This window comes from Pogona vitticeps, chromosome 15, assembly GCF_051106095.1.
Source record: "Pogona vitticeps strain Pit_001003342236 chromosome 15, PviZW2.1, whole genome shotgun sequence".
Classification (NCBI taxonomy): domain Eukaryota; kingdom Metazoa; phylum Chordata; class Lepidosauria; order Squamata; family Agamidae; genus Pogona; species Pogona vitticeps.
In genome coordinates, this window is record NC_135797.1 from 104,830 (window position 1) to 125,120 (window position 20,291).

General features: G+C 64.0%; 1 protein-coding gene across 4 annotated transcripts; it reads right to left on the minus strand.

Annotated features, from left to right (window-relative positions):
- Positions 1–739: 739 nt before the first annotated feature.
- INSRR (insulin receptor related receptor) lies at positions 740–20,044 on the minus strand. 4 transcript variants are annotated; one of them, XM_072984243.2, is made up of 22 exons: positions 18,317–20,044; positions 14,627–15,187; positions 12,323–12,644; positions 11,674–11,816; positions 11,065–11,209; positions 10,424–10,638; positions 9,926–10,052; positions 9,042–9,280; positions 8,296–8,463; positions 7,811–8,003; positions 7,321–7,362; positions 6,683–6,963; positions 6,022–6,158; positions 5,538–5,703; positions 5,207–5,315; positions 4,939–5,009; positions 4,307–4,539; positions 3,770–3,880; positions 3,505–3,664; positions 3,274–3,403; positions 2,691–2,825; positions 740–1,865 (listed from the first exon to the last, which is right to left on the minus strand). In XM_072984243.2, the coding sequence occupies exons 1-22, from the start codon at positions 18,399–18,401 to the stop codon at positions 1,568–1,570; spliced, it is 4,071 nt and encodes a 1,356-aa protein (XP_072840344.1). In that variant the 5' UTR covers positions 18,402–20,044; the 3' UTR covers positions 740–1,567. The 4 variants fall into 4 exon arrangements, with proteins under 4 accessions (XP_072840344.1, XP_072840341.1, XP_072840343.1 ...); XM_072984240.2 differs by having other exon boundaries at positions 5,207–5,318; XM_072984242.2 differs by having other exon boundaries at positions 11,674–11,819.
- Positions 20,045–20,291: the final 247 nt, after the last annotated feature.

Consider the following 20,291-nt stretch of genomic DNA (forward strand, 5'->3'; position numbering starts at 1 on the left):
GGCCAGGAAAAGGGCGCCCTCTTGTGGTTCAACTGGGACACTTCAGTCTAGGGAACGCTACCTCTTAATGCCCAGGAAAAGAGCGCCCTCTTGTGGTTCAACTGGGACACTTCAGGCTAGGAACGCTACCTCGTAATGCCCAGGAAAAGAGCGCCCTCTTGTGGTTCAACTGAGACTCTTCAGGCTAGGAACGCTACCTCTTAAAGCCCAGGAAAAGAGCGCCCTCTTGTGGTTCAACTGGGACTCTTCAGGCTAGGGAACGCTACCTCTTAACGCCCAGGAAAAGAGCGCCCTCTTGTGGTTCAACTGAGACTCTTCAGGCTAGGAACGCTACCTCTTAAAGCCCAGGAAAAGAGCGCCCTCTTGTGGTTCAACTGGGACTCTTCAGGCTAGGGAACGCTACCTATTAACACCCAGGAAAAGAGCGCCCTCTTGTGGTTGAACTTAGACTCTTCAGGCTAGGGAACGCTACCTGTTAATGCCCAGGAAAAGGGCGCCCTTCTTTGGTTATATGTTGGCATTTTAGTCTTGTTTCGTCTGCCGAGATCTGTATTACCATGTGCTGTCTCGTCTTCATATCTGATCAGTGTTGCTTGCATTGTTTATAAATGTTTTTACACCTGTGAGTTTTCTTTATTGGATGACCATGGACTGCAGCATCTTCCTGGCTTAAAAAAAAAAAAAGAAATTATCCCCCAGACGGCAGATACACAATCAAGAGTCAAGCGCCACAGCCACCTTCTTGTCTCCATAGGAAAAAGGGAGTTTTATTAAAATCTTGTGCCTCTGAGCGCTGTCTGCACAGCTGGGTGGAGAGACCCTCCTCTTCTAGAGGTGCCCGAGTCCGTTTGCATTCCTCAGTGGAGGAGGAGGAAGAGGAGGAGGAGGAGGAGGAAGCCACACCGGTGGACCGACCATCTGTTTGGCAGCTGAAGCAGAGCTTGCCTCGAGTCCCTTCCCGTTCGCTGCCCACCACCCTCGCCTACCGTCTGCCCCCTCCAACCCTCCACCGTCCTCCAGCCCATGAGACCTCACCTCCTTTCCAGGGAGTCCGTCGTTCTCTCGCCATCGGGATCCCAAGCAGGAGCAAGGCGAGTCCAGTAAGCGCTTCCAACTGAAGCGCCCAGAGCACCAAGGGTGTAAAGGATCCCTCGTCGGCCGGCCGGCCTTGCTAGCTACACCCCAGCCCCTGTCCCTGATCTGGAGGAAGGGGTCTTTGGCCCACATCTGGTCTTCCATGCCATGCGGCAGGACGTAGGAGAGGGAGGTTCTTGCAAAACGTGGTCGCTGCTCTCCGTGGAAGCCCCCCCTCGCCACTCCCGCCTCCGGGTTTTGTCCCCACATCCTCTGTGCTCCAGGGGTCCTTCCTTCTGCCACCCGCATCCTCCTTCTGGGCAGGCGGCAGAGAGGCCCAAGGTGTCAGAAAGCAGCCCTTCTTGGGCGGGCGGGCGGGCAGGCAGTCCAGAGGCCCCTGTCCCTGAGAGGGAGGAAGTCCGCGGCCTTCTCTCTGTGCGAGCCCTCTTCAGAGGTGTGGCTTCTTCCCCTCGGCGTGGCAGCCGGCCGTGGGCTAGCTCTGGTTCTCGCAGAGGCCTGGAGCACGCTGGGGGCTGCCGCTGGGGGGAGAGGCCTGGGGAGACCGGGCGGGTTCTTCCCACTCCTCCTCCTTCTCCTCCGTCCCGGCCAGCAGTTGCTGCTTCTCGGCTTCCAAAGCCTCTGAGGAGCTGCCACGCTTCTCCTGCGAGCTGTAGAAGAAAGAGTGAGCACGGAAGCTGGGGCTCATGAACTCTCCGATGCTCTCCAGGATCTCAATGAAGGACGGGCGGAGGCGAGGGTTCTGCTGCCAGCACCACCTCATGAGCTCGTGGCTAGAGGAAGGGGGAAAGAGGAAAGAAGGAAGGCCTCGCGGTTAAGGATTCCAGGGAGCCAGCCTCCTTCCCTCAGGCAGCACTTGGAGGAGAGGGTTGCTCAGGGAAGCCTTTCAAGCTCTCCGGACCGCTAGGCTGCCTCCAGCAAAGGGACCTCTTGCTCTGTGCCTTTGCCAAGAAGACGTGGCACACCAAAGGCAAGGCAAGGCAAGGCAAGGCAAGGCAAGGCAAGGCAAGGCCCCTCCTGGTTTCTCTCGCCAGCCAGCGGACGACACTGGCATTGCAACCTTTCCAGTCCACTAAGCTTATATTACCTTCGGCTTGGCCTTAAGGTTCCCCAAAGGCCCTTTGCTGATTTTTGCTACAAGACAGAACGACCACAGAGTCTCTGAAACATTTTACAGGAGAAAGCCAAACCCGACGGACGTTCCTTGCCACCTGGAACTGGCAAGGGGACATCGCTTGAAAAGCAAAAGATGCCCACGCCTCTCGAAATGCCTCTGGAGTGTCGGGAAGGCTCCAGACAAGGTGAGCGGCTCTCCCAGTTCATCAGTTAACCAGCCCGCCTCTGCCCAGACTGGCCTCCTTAGGCCTGAGGCGTCCAGGCTCTTTCCCAACCAAAGCTCAGCTTCCGGAGCATGGCCACAGCCTGGGCAGGAGGATTTGCGGGTGTGTGTGTGTGTGTGTGTGAGAGAGAGAGAGAGAGAGGGAGGGAGGGAGGGCCGCCCAGCCCCTGAGCCTTGCCCCCGAGCCCTCAAAGGCCTGCTGCTGCACAGGCTCAGGCGGTGGCCAGGCGGGGAAAGAAGGGGGGGTGGCGGGACTCACAGCTTCTCTGGGCAGTTCTCCGGCCTCTCCAGGACGCCGCTGTCCATCACGAAGCGCAGCACCTGCTCGTTGGACAAGCCCTGGTAGGGCTGCTCCGCCAAGGTCGCGATCTCCCAGAGCACCACCCCGAAGGACCTGGAATAGCCGCCGCAGAAGAAGCCCCCCCCCTCAGCCCCACGGCATGAGGCGCACGGGGGGGGCAGGGGCCCACGGCACGAAGCCCTCCCGAAAGGCAAGCAAAGCCGGGCCAACCGTGAGCCTCGTGGTGCTTGGCGACTCGGGCGGGTGCCCTTCCCCCCATCAGACCCCCAGGAACCTTCCCCTCCTGTCCCCACATGTTCCTCCCTGCCCGCTCCCCGTCCTGAGAGCCAGAGGGGGCTGAGCTGCCGGGCCCCTGCAAGGATCCTGCGCAGGCCATGGCCCCGGGAAGGGCCCTGAGAGGGGCGAGGAGGGTGGTATTCCCCCTTCTGCTGCCCTTGGTCCTCCACAGGGCAGCTGCCTCCTCTGTGCAGGAAACAGGCTGACGCACAAGGGTCGGACGAGGGGGCGCCTCCCGGCCCACCTCCCCGAGGAGGCCTCTCACCAGATGTCGGAGTGGGTGTTGAAGATCCCGTCCTTCAGGGCCTCCGGGGACATCCAGCGGACAGGGAGCAGCCCTTTCCCCCCCTTGCGGTAGTAGTCGGTCTCATAGATGTCCCTGGTCATGCCAAAATCTTTCCGGAGGGCGAGAGAGAGGGGGGGCGTCACCCGTGAGGAAAGAAGGAAGGACACCCCCCTCCCGCATCCATCCCGGGGGAGGCTCCACCCCACCCACCTCCAATCTTCACGGTGAAGCCTTCCGACACCATGCAGTTGCGGGCCGCGAGGTCCCGGTGCACAAACTTCTTGGCGTGGAGGTAGGCCATGCCATCGGCGATCTCGCCGGCCATTTGGATCATGTCCTTCAGCGAGGGGGGAGGCCGGCCGGGGTTATTCTAGCAGAGAAAAGTCTGTCATGGGTCGGGTCCAGGCGGCAGCCGACGAGAGCCCAGGAGGTGTCCCCCCCCCCCCGAGGGGAAGCGGCTGGAAGCGCCACCCACCTCGGCCTCCGGCCGGAGGGAACGGAGGTAGCTCTTCAGGTCTCCTCGTGTCATCAGCTCCATGATGACCAGGACCGGCTGGCCCTGCGACACCACCCCCAGCAGGCGGACCTGTGGGCCGGCAGCAGAAACCACGTGGTTGGCAGAGCGGTGTTCAAAGCACCTTGTGTGTGTGTGTGTGTGCGTGTGTCACTGCGGTCAGTTAATGCCTTTTCTAACAGGGGTAATAGGACCGGAGGGGGGGGCCATGACACCAACCACTGGTCCCCTTCTGAGTACCCAGAGGTGGGCAGGGGAAGGGGCAGCAGGGCTCACAGGCTGTTCCTCCTGAGGCTGGGGTCTCCAACAAGCCCCCCTCCGGTCTCTGACCTGGTCAGGCTGAAAGAGGCTCCTGGAGGCTGAGGGCCAGGCCCCCCTCTTAGGCCCCCCCCACCGATGCCTACCAGCAGCCCTGCCCTGGGGAGCTCCTGGGGACCCCCCTCCCCCCCCTTGGGCCACCTGCCCCCTCCCAGCCCCCCCCCCTTTCTGGACACTTACGATGTGGTGGCAGCGGAAGGCCTTCATGACAGAGGCCTCGTTCAGGAACTCGATCCGCTCCCGCATGGTGGCCAGCTCGTTGACGGTCTTCAGGGCCACCCTGGTCTCCTCCTCGCCCTCCTGCTCGAGGCCCCGGGCCACCCCCTCATAGACCATCCCGAAGGACCCTTGGCCCAGCTCCCGCAGCACCGTGATCTTCTCCCGCGGGACCTCCCACTCGTCCGGGATGTACACTGGGGCAAACGGGGAGCCACGGGTCAAAGCCGGCCAAGGGAGGGCAGGGAAGGGTGGCCAGCGCGCCGCGAGGGGCGGAGGGGGGCCTTCCCTCAGGGCACCTCCAGCCAGCCAGCCTCTCTCTCTCTCTCTGCCTGGCCTACCCTGCTTCGAGAAAGAAAGCAGAGCCGGAGAAGTCCAAGGGTCCTGGGCCTTCCTCTTCTTCCCCCTCCTCCTCCTCCTCCTCCTGAGAGGGTGGCAGTTCTTCCGCGACTGCCCTGAAGGGCCAACTCTGCTCCTTCCTCAAAGGGGTCTCTTTGCTTCTCCCTCTTCCCTCCCTGAAGCAGGAGCCTCGATGGGCACAGACATTCCGCCCCCCCCCCGGAAAGAGCCGGTCTCCAGAGGCCCTTGGTACTCACTGTTAGACGTGCTGAAGTACTCGGGGTTGACGGAGGCGTAGAGGGTGCCGCTGGGGTATCCCTCCGTGCTCCTGGAAGGGAGAGGGGGGGGGAAGAGTTGGGGCTGGAGCCTCACCCAGCCTGTGGCGGTTCTCGGCCCACTCCGTGTCAGCTGCCACCCCCCCCGCCTCTGCACCACCTCCCAACGGGCAGCCTTCGGGGCTCCCGAGAGCCCCCCCTCCACACTTGGGCCAGGTTTTAAAAAAGGGGGGGGAGGTGAAGTGCAGACCTTTTCTTGTTGTACATAAAGACGAAGACGGCCAGGCACGCGATGCCCACCATCAGGATGACAGGCATGAGGGTCAAAAGCACGTAGACGTTGCTGGTCTCCTCTTCCTCTGCTTAGTAGGGGTGTTTGGGGGTGGGGGGGGAAGGAAAGGAAAGGTGCCATGAGCACGGTCCGGTTTTGGCCGCTGGAGGGGGGGAAGGAAGGAAGGAAGGAGGTGCTCGTGGCCGGCCCCCCCACCCCACCCACCTGGGAGGCTCAGGAGGACTCCTCTCTCTCTTTTCCCGCCCCCCCCTGTCCCAAGCCCCCCACACACACACACCCAAGCACCTACCGGGCCCAAGGATGTAGAACTTGAGGAGCCCCGTCCAAGAGCCGTTCCCCGCCAGGGAAGTGGCTCGCACCTTGGCAGAATAGTTCCCAGGCTGGAGAAGCGCCAGGTGGAAGCCTCCATACTGGGCATAGCGGTGGCGGGAAACGCAGACAACAGAGGCAACTTTCTACCGGAGGAAAAGAAGGCGGCGATGCCGAATACGAGAGAAGCCGGGGGCGGGGGGGGGCGGAGAGAGAGAGAGAGAGAGAGAGAGAGAGAGAGAGAGAGAGAGAGAGAGAGAGAGAGAGAGAGAGAGAGAGAGGCACCCTGTGAGGGCCCAGCCACCCGTGATCTAGTCGTCTAGCGGAAAGGTGGGTTTTTTAAGGAGCTCCCTGCTTTCTAGCCATCAAGGGGAGGGAGGGGAATGGCCGCCCCTTCCAGCCCTCGGCTTGCCCACCCCCCCCGCCACCCTCCACGCCTCCCCCCTCCTGCTCCTCCTCCTCACCTCATTCTCCCGGCTGTACTTGATCTCGTACTTCAGGATGAGGCCGTTGGGCCTCCTGGGCTCTTCCCAGCGGAGGAGGATGCTGTTCCTGCTGGCCGGCTCCCAAGTCACGTTCCCGGGGATGTTGTCAGCTTGAGCTGCGGGGAGGTTGTGTGTGTGTATCTGTGTGTGTGTGTGTTGTGGGGTGGGGGCCAAGGCAAGGAGGGGCTGAGCCGCAGGGCTGACCAGGGCTGGGTCAGGCAAAGGAAGGGAGGGAAGGGAAAGGAAGGCGGGCAGGGACTCCATTCCCCTCTGGGCTGCCCGTCAACGGCCAGCCACGCTACCCACCAAAGTGGGAAGAAGCTGCTAACACATTCCCCTGGAGCCGCCTCCTCCTCCCCCTCCCACGCAACCACCACCCCCCCCCATATGGCTCCTGGAGCAAGTGCCAGGCCCTCCCTCCCTCCCTCCCTCCCTGCCGTGGTTGGGGCAGGCACCTTGCCCTCCTTTCGGGAAAGGGCCCGTGGGGCTCGGGGCTGCAGAAGGCCCTTGCGGGTCAGTGGCTGGAACTGAGGCTCTGACCCCCAGAGGCCGAGGCCCCCTCTTCTGAGCCCGTCTCCCTTCCCCTGCTCTGTGCCCGCGTGCCCCCCCCATGCACGCGCGTGCCTCTCCCGGCCCTTACGCTCCGGCATGGTCCTGGCGAAGACAAAGGTGGCCGCGCTGCACCCGACCGTCTGGGCGGCATGGTTGCAGGCGTGGATGTCGATCCGGTACTCGGTGAAGTGGCGCAGGTTCGGCAGGGCGGTTCGCTCCCTCACCACCTTGTCCTCAAACAGCCGGAAATCCGGCTCTGGGCGGCCGGGGGCTTGTCGGCTCCGCTGGGCCTCCAGAGACGAGGACGTGTTGATGAACGCGTGGCCCACGTGGCCGGCTGCAAAGGTGTCCCTCCGCCTCTTGGGGATCCTGTCGCACAAAGCCGGGCGGGCGGGGGGAAGGAAGGAAAGGGAGAAGCACGGCCGGGCTGAAAGGCCACCCTCAGGCCCCCAGCCCAGCGGCACAGCCTCGCAGCTGCCACCGTCTCTGGCGCAACCCCCACCGTTTCCTCTGAGCACATTCAGAGTGGAGAAGGAGAGGAAGGCGAAGGGAAAGCGAGTCCCTAGTGACCAGGGATCCAACCCAAGGGCCTCCTCCAGGGTACAGGTAGGGAGCAAGCTTCACGGTCCCAGAGAGAAGGGCCGCCGAGCTGAGGGCGTGAACGCAGCCGAGCCCCAGAGACGCCGGCGGGAGGGGGTCGAGTCCCGGGAGGGGGGAGCAGCTCACCGGTAGGAGCTCTTGTTGATGGACGTGACTTTCCAGGGGGGCCTGAAAGACACCGGCAGAGAGAAAGGAGCGGCTCGTCCTGCCAACGTGGGGGTCGGTCCCCTTTTCCCGCCTGCTCTTTGAGCTCCATGGCCAGAACCAGCCTGGAGGTTTTGGGGAGGGGGTCACTTGGGGGGGGTGGGAGCCAAGGCTAAGCTTTTCCTGCCTGCCGGTTGAGAGGCCTCGGTTCCACGGGACGCCTCGCTGGTTTGGCAAAGGGGGATTCCGCCCGGCACGCGGCTGCGAAGTTGACAGCTGCTCAAGAGGGCTGTGGCCAGGCCCTCGGGGGGGGGGGTCCTGATGCAGAGCCTGGGGGGGGGAGTCCTTTCCCACCCACCCCCCCAGGCTGCTGATCTCAGCGGTGGGCAAGGGAGGGGAGGGGGAGGGAAGCTTAGGGAGCCATCATCATCATCCCGGGAAGTAGCCTTTCCATGGTCAGAGCTGCCCTCACCTGGGCATGATGATGGAGTTGTGGAGGAAGTTTTCGAACTTCTTCTGGAAGGAGATGGTTTCCGCCCCAGGCAGGGTCTGCCCGACGGGGCTCTGGCAGGGGCAGCAGCGCTCGGCCTCCTCCTCCTCCTCCTCGCCCTCCCCCTCGTCCGTGTCAAAGCGCGTGTCGGCGCTGCTGGTGGGCAGCCGGAGGCCTGGAGGGGGACAACCCCCAGGAGGAAGAGGAGGGTTTCCTCGGTGGCTTTTGCCCCCCCCCAACTCTCTTCCTCCTCCTCCTCCCCCCCCCGGGGGAGCAAGGTGGCCTACCTGGCCTGCCTTCTCCAACCCTCTTCATTCCCCCAAGCCACCTCCCCAACCTCCTGCCCCACTGAGAAGCCCAGACTGGGGCTCCAGGTCCCTCAGCTAACCGCTGTCTTCCCCACACGCATGTGCCAGGGGCTGGGGCCGGGATTTCCCTTCCCTTCGCACCCTCCCCCCCCAGCTTACCTTTGTGGCAGTAATCGTTGACAAAGAGCTCGGCATCCTCTGCCAGCTGCTGCCACAAGACCAGGTAGTAGGAGAGGTTCCCGTTGGGCTGGGTGGGGGCCTTCCAGCGCACGATGAGGTGGGAGGAGGCGTTGGACATGGAGATGACCTCCCGGGGCACCGTGGGGGCTGTCGGGGAGAGAGGGTCCAGTGAAGAAAGGCTGCCAAGGTGGGTGGGGGCACCCCTTCTACACACACGCACACACAGGGAGAGCCGGAATGAACATGAAGGGAAGCCGGCTTCCTTTGGAGGACCAGCTCCAGGATGCCCAAGCGATGGGGACGGCGGTTGTAATGCAAAGAAGGAGAAGAAGAAGGAGAAGAAGAAATGGAAAGGGGGGGGAAGGAGGAGGAGGAGGAATGGGCAACGTGTCCCACCTCCCAGGTGGCGCACACGGTGCCGCCTGCAAAAAAAAGGGGAGACAAACCTCCCGCTGGCCTTGCCCTCCACCTTGCCCGCAGGCAGAGCACCCCTTGCACCCGCACACCTACACCCCCCACCCTGGGTCTCCTCTGAGGAGGAACTGTGTCTCCACCAAGGTGCCTCCTCCTGCAGGAAGCAGCCTGAAAACAGGCCGGGGGGGGGGGGACGACTGGGAGCCAGGAATGGACCCTCTCTGGGGCTGCGGGCAAGGGGGCGCCGCCGTGTGCAGGGCATGTGCCAAGCGGGGAGACATTTCCCCGGGGCCGGCCGGCCGGCCTTTTACCTGCTGGCAACGTCCGGATGTAAACCACCTCGCTCTGAGCCCCGTAGTTGCGGCCCTCCTCGGCGGTGGTGAGGGTGATGGCCCGCACAAAGATGGCATACTGGGTCCACGGCTTGAGGTTCTGCAGGATCACCCCCGGCTCCTGATCGCTGCTCAGGGGCAGCTCCACGTCCACCACATTCCAGCTGTTTGCCCCGCAGGCGTCCTGCCCCACGTACTCCGTCACATTCTGGAAGGGCCTGGAGACAAGGGCCGGCATCTCAGGGGCAGCCGCTGGGGGCCTCCTTCCAGACCCCCCCGGGACCCTTTGCCCTTCCACAAATACAGACGGAGAGCACAGGGCCACCCGGAGCCACCACACAGCCCCTGGCCTCGTCTGTCCCACACCGCGCCAGGTCCCTCCTAGTTTACCCAGCAAAATTAAAGGAGCGCCGGGGGGGGGGGGAGGAGAAAAAACAGAGCACGGCCGTTCCATGTTCCAAACAGGCTACAGATTTAAAAAAGGGGGTCTGGCCCCGTGTGGCCAAGGACTGGGCAGACACCACAGGGAGAGCGCGCGGTAACCACGGCTCTCAAAGTCCATTTGCTCCACCATCATCCCCAACCCCTGATCCCTTTCAAAGGAAGGAAGGAAGGAAGGAAGGAAGGAAGGAAGGAAGGAAGGAAGGAAGGAAGGAAGGAAGGAAGGAAGGAAGGAAAGAAAGAGAAGGAAGGAAGGAAGGAAGGAAGGAAGGAAGGAAGGAAGGAAGGAAGGAAGGAAGGAAGGAAGGAAGGAAGGAAAGAAAGAGAAGGAAGGAAGGAAGGAAGGAAGGAAGGAAGGAAGGAAGGAAGGAAGGAAGGAAGGAAGGAAGGAAGGAAGGAAGTAAGTCTGCGCAGGGACATACGACTCCTTGTAGTAGACCACGAAGCTCAGGAGGTCCCGATACTCCGGGGGCTGGTAGCGTTCCCACTTGAGGAGGATGCGGTCCGCCTCAGTGGTGTTGGACACAAAGCGCAGGGTCTGGGTTTTGCCTGAAATGGGAGGGGGAGGGGGGAGAAGGTGTCACGAGCTCCGAATAAGGCCTGAAAAGGCCAGGTGGGGCGGCAGCAAGAACCAAGAGTGGGGTCCTTTCCACCGAGAAGGCCGACTCTGTTCTCTGGGCAGAAGGGAAACAGGCGGGCGCGACTGCCAGGGAATGTGAAGGCTGGACGGGCAGTGGGGAGGGCCTGCCTGCCCGCCCGCCCGCCTGCCCGGCCTTTGTGCCTCCCCAGTGGGGCTCTCCCCTCCCTCCCACCATGGTCGCCAGGCCGCTTCCCTTTCCCCTGGGCCTGGGGCCTCTTGCTGCCTCCCCAGACCTTGGATCCCGGCCCCCACCCCGCCCCGCCCGGGCCAGGCAGCTCACAGGAGGCTCGGTCTCCGTTGGTCCGGGGGTTGATCTCTGCCTTGTTCTGCCTGCCCTTGGTGCCGGTGATCTCCTCCATCCGGTAGATCTCGGAGAGGCACAGCCGGGGGTTGAAGGCAAAGTACACCTTTCCCACCGGGATGGAGAGGGTGTGGTGGCTCCAGTCCCAGAGCTGCTGGAGGTTCTGGTTGTCCAGCACGTAGAGCGTGTAATTCCTGCGCGGAGCACCCAGGAGAAGGAAGGAAGGAAGGAAGGCAGGAAGGCAGGACGGAAGGAAAGAAGCGAGGGTCTGAGCAACTCCCGCCAGCCAGTCCGCTGAAGGGCTGGACCAAACGGTCGACCCGTTGGCTGAAGGGACGCCCCCCCCCCCCAAGGCCAAGAGGGAAATCCGATCTGGCCGCAGGCACCATCTGCGGAGTCGCCCTGGCGCCGGGACCTGCCCGGGGGATCTCAGTGCCAAGGTGAGGGGGGGGAACTCTGGGGCCCCCAAGGCCCCCCCGTTGACCTCCATCCCAGCTGGAGATCCACCCAGCGCCTTTCTCCGAGCTGGGGCTCCCTGCCGCTTGCCGCTTCTCTAGCCTTCCCCACCCGCCCCCGCCCCCAAGAGTGGCGCATGGGCTTCGTAGTCCTGTTCTACTCACCCGTCCACCATGGAATCCCCCCGGATGAGTCGGAGGTTCTTGAAGAAGGAGAGGGAGATGAGGGCGAAGGAGTGCTTGATCTTCAGGAAGCCCGTGATGGTCTCGATGAGGCCCAGGCTGCCCTGCAGGGCCGAGGCCAGGTGATCTGCGGGGGGGGGGGGGTGGGAGCAGAAGAGGCAGGACATGAGGGGACCTGGGGCAGACACAGAGGAAGGACCCCTCGGGACATTGCGATGGTACCTGGGGGCTCCTGGGAGGGGCCGGCAGGGGGGCCAGAGAGCTCCAGGGCTTGGCCAAGCCAGGACCTCTTTCTGGTGGGCATGTAACCCACCCAACGTCTCTCCCAACAACGCCCAGAAAGGCCCCGGCCGGTGCAGGTCAGAGGGAGCTCAGCCAGAGCAAAGGTTTGTTTCCTGTGGGTCTGTCTTGCGTTCGAGGCGTGTCAACGAGAAGGAGGGCTTACTTTGGGCAAAAATTGTTCCTGGAAAGGGAAGCAGGCTTCCAGCGGAGGCCAAAACCTCTGTGGCCAAGCGCTGGGACTGAATCGTCAGGGCAGACTCCCCCCCTTCCAAGGAGGCCCCATCCTTGGCCCTTCCCCGCCGCACTCACCCCCACGGCGGATGTTGAGGATGAGGCTGCCGTCCACGAGGGTGCAGCCGGCCAGGTCCAGGGCCGCCCGGGTGGAGTCGATGGTCTTGGTCCCCACTTTGCACTCCTTGGGGCAGAGCCCCTCACACTTGTGGCAGAAGATGCTGCTGGGGGAGGAAGAGGAAAGAGGGGGCTGTGCCCGCCACGCCGCCAGGAGGTTCCTCCCTCGGGGGCCCTCACCCGTCGCGGGCACCTGACCTGCGCAAACGGGCAGCGCCTCTGGGCCCTCCCTCCCTCCCTCCCTGCTCCCAGGGGCACCCTTTCGAGCCTGCCATGCTTGCAAAACCAAGACGAAAACAGACGGACCCGTAAACCCAAGCCAGCGGACCTGGGAAGCCCCTCAGTGGACCGTCCCCCCCTCCCCGTCCTTTCCTGCTGAGGCTGCCCTCAGGATTCTAACTGCGAAGCCACGCTTGTCTTCTCTTTCGCCCACTGGACCGCCCTCGGCCTTTGGCTTGGCCGCCTCTCTTTCAGAGCAGCAGCCTGTGTCTCCTGATGTACGGGCCGTCTGGCTGCTGTTTCTGGGCACTGCGGGTCCACGTGGGTGGAAAAGCAAGGGGCCAGACCGCCCCCCCCAAAAGGCCAAACCCCCCGGGACCCACCCACTCACCTGCTCTCGTTCCTGGTGTAGCCCGAGGGGCACTCGGCCAGGCAGCGCCTCCCGTGGATGACGAACCGGGAGGAGTCGCGGGGGTTCTCGGAGACCTTGCGCAGGCTGGCGCAGTGCTCGGCCGTTATGCAGCGCCACCCCTCGTACTCGTAGGTGCGCTCCGGGCACGAGCTGAGGCAGCGCCCGTTGAAGTCAAAGTGGCGGCAGGCCACGCAGGCGTGGCGGTCCCGAGGCCGGCTGCAGCCCCCGAGGCACTCTGGGTGGCAGCACTCCGGGGAGGAAGAGCTGCTGCAGGCGCCGCCTCCCGCTTTGCAGGGGCACACTGGGGGGGGGGCGGGAGAGAAAGGGGAGCGAAACAGGCGGACAGGTGAGGAGCGGGGTGGGTGGGGGGTTGCGTCTACATTCTGGCTCCAGGGCCCCCCCACCAGCACGATCGGTGGCGGACGGATTCCCCGAAGCGCCCAAGGGGCCCGTGTCTTGGTCAGGATTTTGCACAAGGCGAGGGGGTTGACGCCAGAGGTTGACGCTGGGGTCCCCCGCCAAGCCCCTTTCCTCTCCTCTCTGGCTACCGTTCCCACCCCCCAGCCCCAAACACCCTGTGGCCTTCCGTGGGCTAAGGCCCCGCGGCGGCCCCCCCTCCGGCCAGCCACGCAGGCTGCTCGCTGACAGCCCAGGCCTTCCTGGTCGGACAAAACAAAGCGGCAGGTTTGTCCAAGCCATGCGTTTCCGCCACAAAGGCGCCCCTTTTCCCCCAAACACTGCCTTCGGGTCACCCCGGCCCATGGAAGCGCTTCTGTCTGGCCGAGGCAGGAAGGTCTCCTCCACCCCCTCTTGGGCACGGCTCGAAGCAGGCATCAGTCGGGGGGGGGACGGGGGGGGGGAACCAGGCAGCCAGGCCCTCAAGGCCACATCCCTTGGAACCTCTCGGCTAAAGACGAGGCCTGCCACCTGGGAGAAGCCCCCTGCCCTCCGCCTTGTCTGTGGGCGGAATAAAGGCCTCTCCACCCAAAGGCCAGTCTGGGTCGGGGCTCCCTCCAGAGCAAGAGAGTCCTGCAGAAGACAGAAAGGCGGCCCCCAGAGGGGCCAGCGCAGGGCAAGGCTGGCTCTCCCCAAGCCCCCTTTTCTCCCCAGAAAGAAGGGGCCACCGCTCAGGCAGAAAAGGCGAACTGGCTGGAAGAGGGGTGGGGGGTGGGGGCAGGATGCAGGCGGACGGACGGACGGGCTGGCACACGGACATCCCCGATAAGGATCAGCCTGTTTGCAGTGTATATTTCATTAGCAGTTCTCTTGTTTACATCAAACAAGCCCGACAGAGCAAGAGGGAGAAACAGATAAATTTACGAGTGTTTCACAAGATACAAGTTCAGGTGCAGCTCCCGGGGGGGTGGGGGGGGGTGGCGGGTTGGGGGGGGCTCCTCCTCCTCCCTCCACCGCCAAAGGGGATCTGGTTCCTTTGCCCAGAGTGGCCACAAGCAAGCAGACCGGGCCAGTTTTGGGGGGACCCCAACCCTCCCCCCCTCTTTGGGCGCGTTTTGCTGCCCAGGCCCCCAAAGACAGAGGAGGGGTGGCTGAGTTTCCTCTTGGGTCGAGGGGAATCAGAGCAGCCCTGCCAGGGGCCCGCAGGCCCACAGTCCCCAGGCCCACCCAAGCACCCACTGGGGGGGGGGCAGCATGTCCTCTGCCGAGGCTGGTGGCGCGAGGCCACGAAGCAGAGCCCAGCCGTTCAGGAGCCGTCGGGAGGGTTCTCCATCCAGGCCGGGAACTTCGCCGTCGGCTCCCCCGGGCGGGCGCTCCTGCCAGCCTCGGCCCCTGCCTCCTAAGGAGCGCAAGGCCCCGGGGGGGGGGGGGCAGCCCAGCCTGGGCGGTCTCTCTCCCCCCCCCCTGAGCCCCCAGGCTGCTCAGGAGGGGGAAGAGCCGCCAGCCTCCACTTGTATCATTGCGGCACACTCCCGCCTCGGCCGAAACCCCAGGCCCAGCCACACGAGGTTCACCGGGTTCTTACACTGAGGAGACCTGCTGAGAAACACCTGGGCCGGATCGCGCCGGCTGCACTGGCTAAGCTTCTCCAGGCAAACAGCCAGGCTGTGGAGCCCAACCCCGGCAGCTGCTCAGGAGAGACAGGGAGGCCCAACGGTAGGCTGGGGGGAGGGAGACCCTGAAACCTGACCCTGGATGCAGGGGGGGGGCAATGGGGGGGGGGAGAACCGGCAAAGGCAGGTGGGTGGTTCTTCCCCCAACACACACACACACACACACACCTCCCTCCCGGAGGGGGGGCCCTTCCCACCTTTGCCAACGGCTCACCTCTCTGGCAGCTGCTGGAGGTCCAGCAACGGTACTCCAGCTGCCCACTGAGGGCGTTCAGGGTCTGGACGCAGGGCTTCTCCACGTCCAGGATGCCCGGGCAGACGTCGGCGCACTCCTCCGCGGGCTTGTTGTGGAGGAAGATGTTGTGCTCGAGGGAGTGGGGGGGCTGCAGCAGCCCCCAGTCGATGGTGGAGATGTGGCAGAGCTCCTGGTTGCGCTCCACCCGCACCGAGCCGTTCAGGAGGTGCGTCAGGCTGGAGAGGCCGATGTCCCGCAGGTGGGGCATCTCGAAGATGACCAGGGCGTAGTTGAAGAAGAGGCTGCTGCCCCGGATGACGGAGAGGTTGGGGAAGAGGTCCCGCAGGCTCTCCAGCCCGTAGACCCGGAAGAGCAGCAGGTACTCCGTGATCAGGACCAGGCGGGGGAAGCTGAGCGGGCGGAAGTCCTCGCTCCGGCTGGTGAACATCAGCAGGATCTGCAGGCTGCCCTCCACCACGCTGCAGTTCTCCAGCCGCCGCAGCTGGGAGACGTCCACCCGGAGGTCCATGCTCCCGCAGACTGGGGAGGAACCGGGGGGGGGCAGGCGGGCGGGCGGGGGGGGCAGAGAGAGAGAGAGACAGAGAGAGGAGAGAAGAAGAGGAAGGCCATCAAATGGAGGAGACCCCGCCAGCGCAAGAACAGCCCTGGAAGAGCCCGGGAGGAACCTGAGGGAGCAGCAGCAGCAGCAGCAGCAGCCTAGCCTTAAGGGGATGACCTCCCCCCCCCCAAAAGCACCCCCAAGCCTTGGCCCACCTCGACGGTTTCACAAGCCTTACCAGGCAAGCCTGCGTTTTCAACCACAATACCCGAAATCCCCTGGGAAGCAGGACCGCTCCCCATGCTGGCTGGGGGGGGGGGATCCTGGGGGGTCCTTCCCAGGTTCTGGCCTGTTTGGGCTGCAGGCGTGTGGGAGGGCATCTCTGTGTGGGGGGGGAGGGGGGAGAGTCAAGAAAAAGGATGCCTATGCCTCCCCCCCCCCCGCCACAAGGCTGATCTGCTTGCTGGCATCCTAGTTCCCCCCCGGGGGGGGCAAAAGCCTAACCAGCGCAGTCCCGCCCCTTCCTGTTCCCTCTCAGGTTCCGGGGGGGGGGCTTGGTCTGACAGCCGTCTCTCTTTCTCCCCCCCCCCCCAATGCCTGCCTGCTGCTTGTCTTGCCAGGCTGACATTTACTGAACTTGTGGTGTCCACAGGCACAGCCAGTAGCCGGCAGCGGCTTCCACAGGGGTTGGGCCCCTTCACTTTCATGTTTTGGAAAAAAAAGAAAGGGGGGGTCCTTCTTCACCACAAACTCTGCCCACTGCCCCATATGGGGAGGGAGGGGCGGACTCCCAAGTCATCCTAAACCCTGCAAAGGCAATGTCTCTACGGGGGGGGGGGGGGTGTCTTCCCTCGTCCCCCAACCCACAGCTCCAGAGTCTGGGGCAGGATGGGGGGGGGCTGTATTGGTGGCTGCTGCCTTCAAAAGGCTCCCCTCCCACCCCACAGAAGGAGGAGGAGGAGGAGGAGGAGGGGAGCCCTGGTACAAAGACGGGCCTGCCCATTCCTGCTCCTCTTCCCAAAGACGCAACCCCCCCCACCTGCCCCCCCCCAGGGCTCTGTCCGGGAGCCTGCTGAGGCCAGGCGCCTGCGGGGCGTCCGCGGGAGGGACCGCCCGCCCGGGGCCCCTTTTCCCTCCGCCCGCCCGGGAGCGTCTCTGCCAGGGAGGCGCCAGGGGGTCAGTTTGCCGCTCCGAGAAAGGGCCTGTTTGCTCAACTGTTTAAACAGGCCCCGCTGTTCTTGTTCCAGTGGGTCTGAATAGCCGCCGCCCCACGGAAAATGTTTGGAGAACTCCGTGTCTGCCAAGCACCACAGAAAGACAAAGAGGAGCCCGTCTTTGGGGAGGGCCGTCGGGGTCACGCCTCTGAAACGGACAGGCGGGAGAGAAGCCACGGTCACCCCCCTCCCCTGCTGCCGGGCCTGGGTGGGTGGGGGGACCGGGCTGGGGGCCTGTTGGAGTCACAAACGGGGCCCTGGGGTGGGGGCCAAAGCCGGCCCCTGCTCCACGGGGCCCCGGCCCGGCCCGTTGCCTCTTCCAGCCCCTGAGAAACGAGGGCAACGCGAAGGTGCAGGAAAGGCCCAAAGGATGCCTGGGCGGGCCAAAGCCCAGCTCTTGGTTGGGGGGGGGGAGAGGGAGGGTCAGCAGCCCCCACCACCCCTTCCATCCCCCTTGGACGCCAAGATGGGCGCTCCAGTAGCAACAGCACCAGGAGGGGATCGGGCCCCCAAAGGACACCCCCCCAGTCCCATTTCGCTCCCAGTTAAGTCACACACACACACACACACACACACACACACACAAACCCCTTGGGGGGGGGAAGCCTCTTTGCCTTGAAGGTTCTTCGTTAGTTTGGCAGCCGCAGATCGAAACGGCCACTAAACCGTGGGAGGGATGCGGCTGCTTACTTGGCCCTCCTGGCCAGAGAGGGCTGAACTTCCTAAGCGCAGATGGGAACGCACTTTAGGTATGCCCAGAGGCATGCTTCTCTGGGAACATCTAACAGCAGAGGTGGAGACTCCTCAGCCAACCTTGGCCCTTGTCTCTCTCTTTCTCTCTTTTTGTGTGTGTGAAACCGGACACCAATGTATCACCTCAAGAGCAATTTGTAAGTCCAAAGCGCAATTTACTATAAACACCGCAGACAAACTCTGTCAACTTGGCCAAACCCCAAACCCTCTGCCTGACCAGAGGGGACCTTGTCCGCCGGGGGGGGGCTCTCGTTTTGGGGCTGCCCACATTCCCTGACTCGCTTGTGGGGGCACAACAGGAAGTGGAGGAAAGGAGCGTAGGGGGTGCGGGTGCGTGGCTCGAAGAGTTTGGCCTTGGCCCGGAGCTGGAAAAGATCACGATTTCCCGGTGAACTGGAAAACACCTCCCCCCGCCCCCCCCCCCCCAGGATGGAGGGAAAACAGGCTTCCTTGGCTGGCAGCCATGAGGATTTCAGCCAGAAGGGGCAAGGGGCAAGGAGCAGCTCCCCCTCCGGCAAGCCACTGGGATGGGCGGCTGCCCCCGCCCCCACTGGACCTCTGCAGGAAAGCCCCCACTGGTTGCCTGCGGGTGCAGGAGAAGCCGCCGGTCCATCCCATCCATGGACAGGCCTGGAGTGGCTGCAGGAACCCGGGCGGCCCCCTTCGTGCGAGGGGGGGCCCCGAGGACCCCCTGACACTTCACGGGGCCTCTCGGATATACTCTGAACCCCCCCCCAAGAAGCAAGAGGCCCCCTCCCTCCACTCACCCACCCCACAGGGATTTTTCTGCGCCCTCCCCATGCAAGCATCTCCCCTGGCCCTCTACTCGCAGGTTTATAAAAGCTCAAGCTCTGGGCATCAGCACAAGGGCCGGTGGGGGGGGGAGAGACTAATTATAGGACCCTTAAAGGAACTTACACACACACACATAGGCACACACGCTTCTACAATCAACTTTGGTCACACAAAGCCTTTATAAGCTGCACATCCCAAACCTTTCCCCTTGCCTGGGTTGGGGAGTTGGGGGTGGGTGGGGGGTGGAGGGAGGGAGGAGAGCCACGGCCAGATCCAAAGCAGCCCCCACCCCAGGCAGAATCCTCCGGACAGCCCATCTCGGCACAAGCGGAGGGGGAAGGAACTTACTTTCCGAAGCCACGGGTCCAGGGCCCACGCAGAAGAGGCAGAGGAGGATGAAGAGGGCTTCTCCAGGGGGGGCCTTCCACTCCATGGGTCCTCACAGCAAGGGCAGGCGGCACAGAAGGGCACCCGGGACCGCCTAGATCTTTGGCAGGCTGGCGGGGGGGAGGGGGGAAGGTCGGGTCGGACGGACGGTCTTCACTCTCAGCCAGAAGTGCCCCGGTCCTCCTGCTCTTGTGGCCACCAATGGAAGGCGGCGGGCATCCTGCTCTCCCCAGGCCGTCAGATCTGTTGCTACTTGTGTGTGTGTGTCTGTCTGTCTGTCTGGGGGGGGGGGGGAAATCAGCCAGGCCCTCCAGCTGGCATCTCCCCACGGCCCATCCTCTTGGCCCCTGGCACTCCGCAAGTCCCACACCTGTGCAACTGAGGCAGCTGGAAGGATGGAGACAGCCTGGCCCAGGCGTGTTTGTGTGTGTGTGTGTGTGTGTGCGCGCACGCACAGGCAGCAGGCAGGACTGGGGAGGGGCCATCAGGGCGCGCAAGCCCATGCACACACTTCCTTCCATCGCGCCCCCCACCCCCCCGGTGCACTTGGCGGGGCTGAAGGATGGAGGGTTCAACGCCAAGGCTGGAGTGGAGCCAAAGCTTGTTTTCAATTAGGACACTCAAAATATTTAGCCTGACAACTCAAGCAGGATGGGGTCGGCTCCCTTCCCCGGTGGCGGCCCTTGTTTGGGAAATAAGAGAACGAGAGAGAGAGAGAGAGAGAGAGAGAGAGAGAGAGAGAGAGACCTGGGTCCAGGAGAGAAAAACCCCCCACCCCGTTCCTCTAAGGGGGGGGCAGCTCCATGGCCTCACACTCCTGCCTCACCCACTGGGCTTGGGGTGGGGTGGGGGGGTCCCTCTCCCACCCCCACTTTCTCTCTCCCCACTTCTTCTTGTCTGTCCTCTCTCACGCAGAGGGGGCCCCACGGAGGATGCTACCTTCCACTGAGGCAGCCCCCCAGACCCCCCCCAGCCCCGATTTTGCCCCCTGGGGTCTCCTCTTCAGAGGCCCTGGTTGCAAGGACAAGGATCGGGCCCAGCCCTTCCTGGCCTCAGAAACCAGGCCCTACCTATCCAGACCGCTCCGAGAGGGAGCTGAGGTGGCCGAGGGGCCCTGGAACCGGGAAGGCCTTCCGCCCCCTATCCCACCTGGGGTGAATTGGGCTAGAGAGGTGGGGGGGTGGGGGTGTGTGTGTCAGGGGTCCCATCTCCCCAGAGGGGCTGCTCAGGACCCCCACCCCCACGTTGGCAGGAGCTCGGAGGGCTGGGCCTGGAGAGTCTCCCCCCCCCCCGAAGACAGCTTCGCCCCAAAGGGCCTCCTCAGGAGCCTCAAGAAGAGACACGAGGAAAGAGACCCTTTGAGGGGTTCCAGCTGGGCTCTGGGGGTGGGCGGGGGTGTCGTCCTCCCTCACCCCCCCTGGAACGGCTTGGAGTCCCTCTGAGGAGCCCCCCTCAGAGCAGCCCCGCCTGAGCCCAGGGGGTGGGAGGGGGAGCAGGGGGGTCCGTGCAGGGTCAACCCCCCCCCGCAATGAGGGCAAGTGGGGGCCTTCCCGCCTAATTCCCCTCCCCCCCCCCGAATCGCCAGAGGAAAGAAGGAAGGAGCCCTATGGGAGCAGGGGGGGCACACTCTGCACATGGCCCAGAGGTACTGTGGTGGGGAGGGGCTCCCAAAAAGCCCCCCCGACGCATCGTACTCCCCCCCAAAAAAGCCCTCCTTGGAAAGGTCCTTCTCTCTCCCCCCGACCCCCTTTTCTCCCCTTGAAGCCCGAAGGGAGACACTTAGGGGGGGAAAGGGGGGGCCTTTCGGGAAGACGGCGCCCTCCCGGGGTGTGTGTGTGTGGGGGGGGGTCTCTCCGCTCCCCTCTCGGGCGGGAAGCAAGAGGGGGGGAGGGCGGCCTTGGCGCCGGCGAGGGGTTCTGGGAGTGCGGGGCTCTCC

What these genes read in the sequence shown, in the direction of transcription:
- INSRR (XM_072984239.2), bottom strand. Translation starts at nt 18,401, where the DNA reads ATGGAGTGGAAGGCCCCCCCTGGAGAAGCCCTCTTCATCCTCCTCTGC. An exon ending in CAACGATTACTGCCACAAAG is followed by an intron (nt 8,004 to 8,295) that starts GTAAGCTGGGGG and finishes GTCCCCCTCCAG; the next exon opens with GCCTCCGGCTGCCCACCAGC. An exon ending in AACTCCATCATCATGCCCAG is followed by an intron (nt 7,363 to 7,810) that starts GTGAGGGCAGCT and finishes GGTGTCTTTCAG; the next exon opens with GCCCCCCTGGAAAGTCACGT.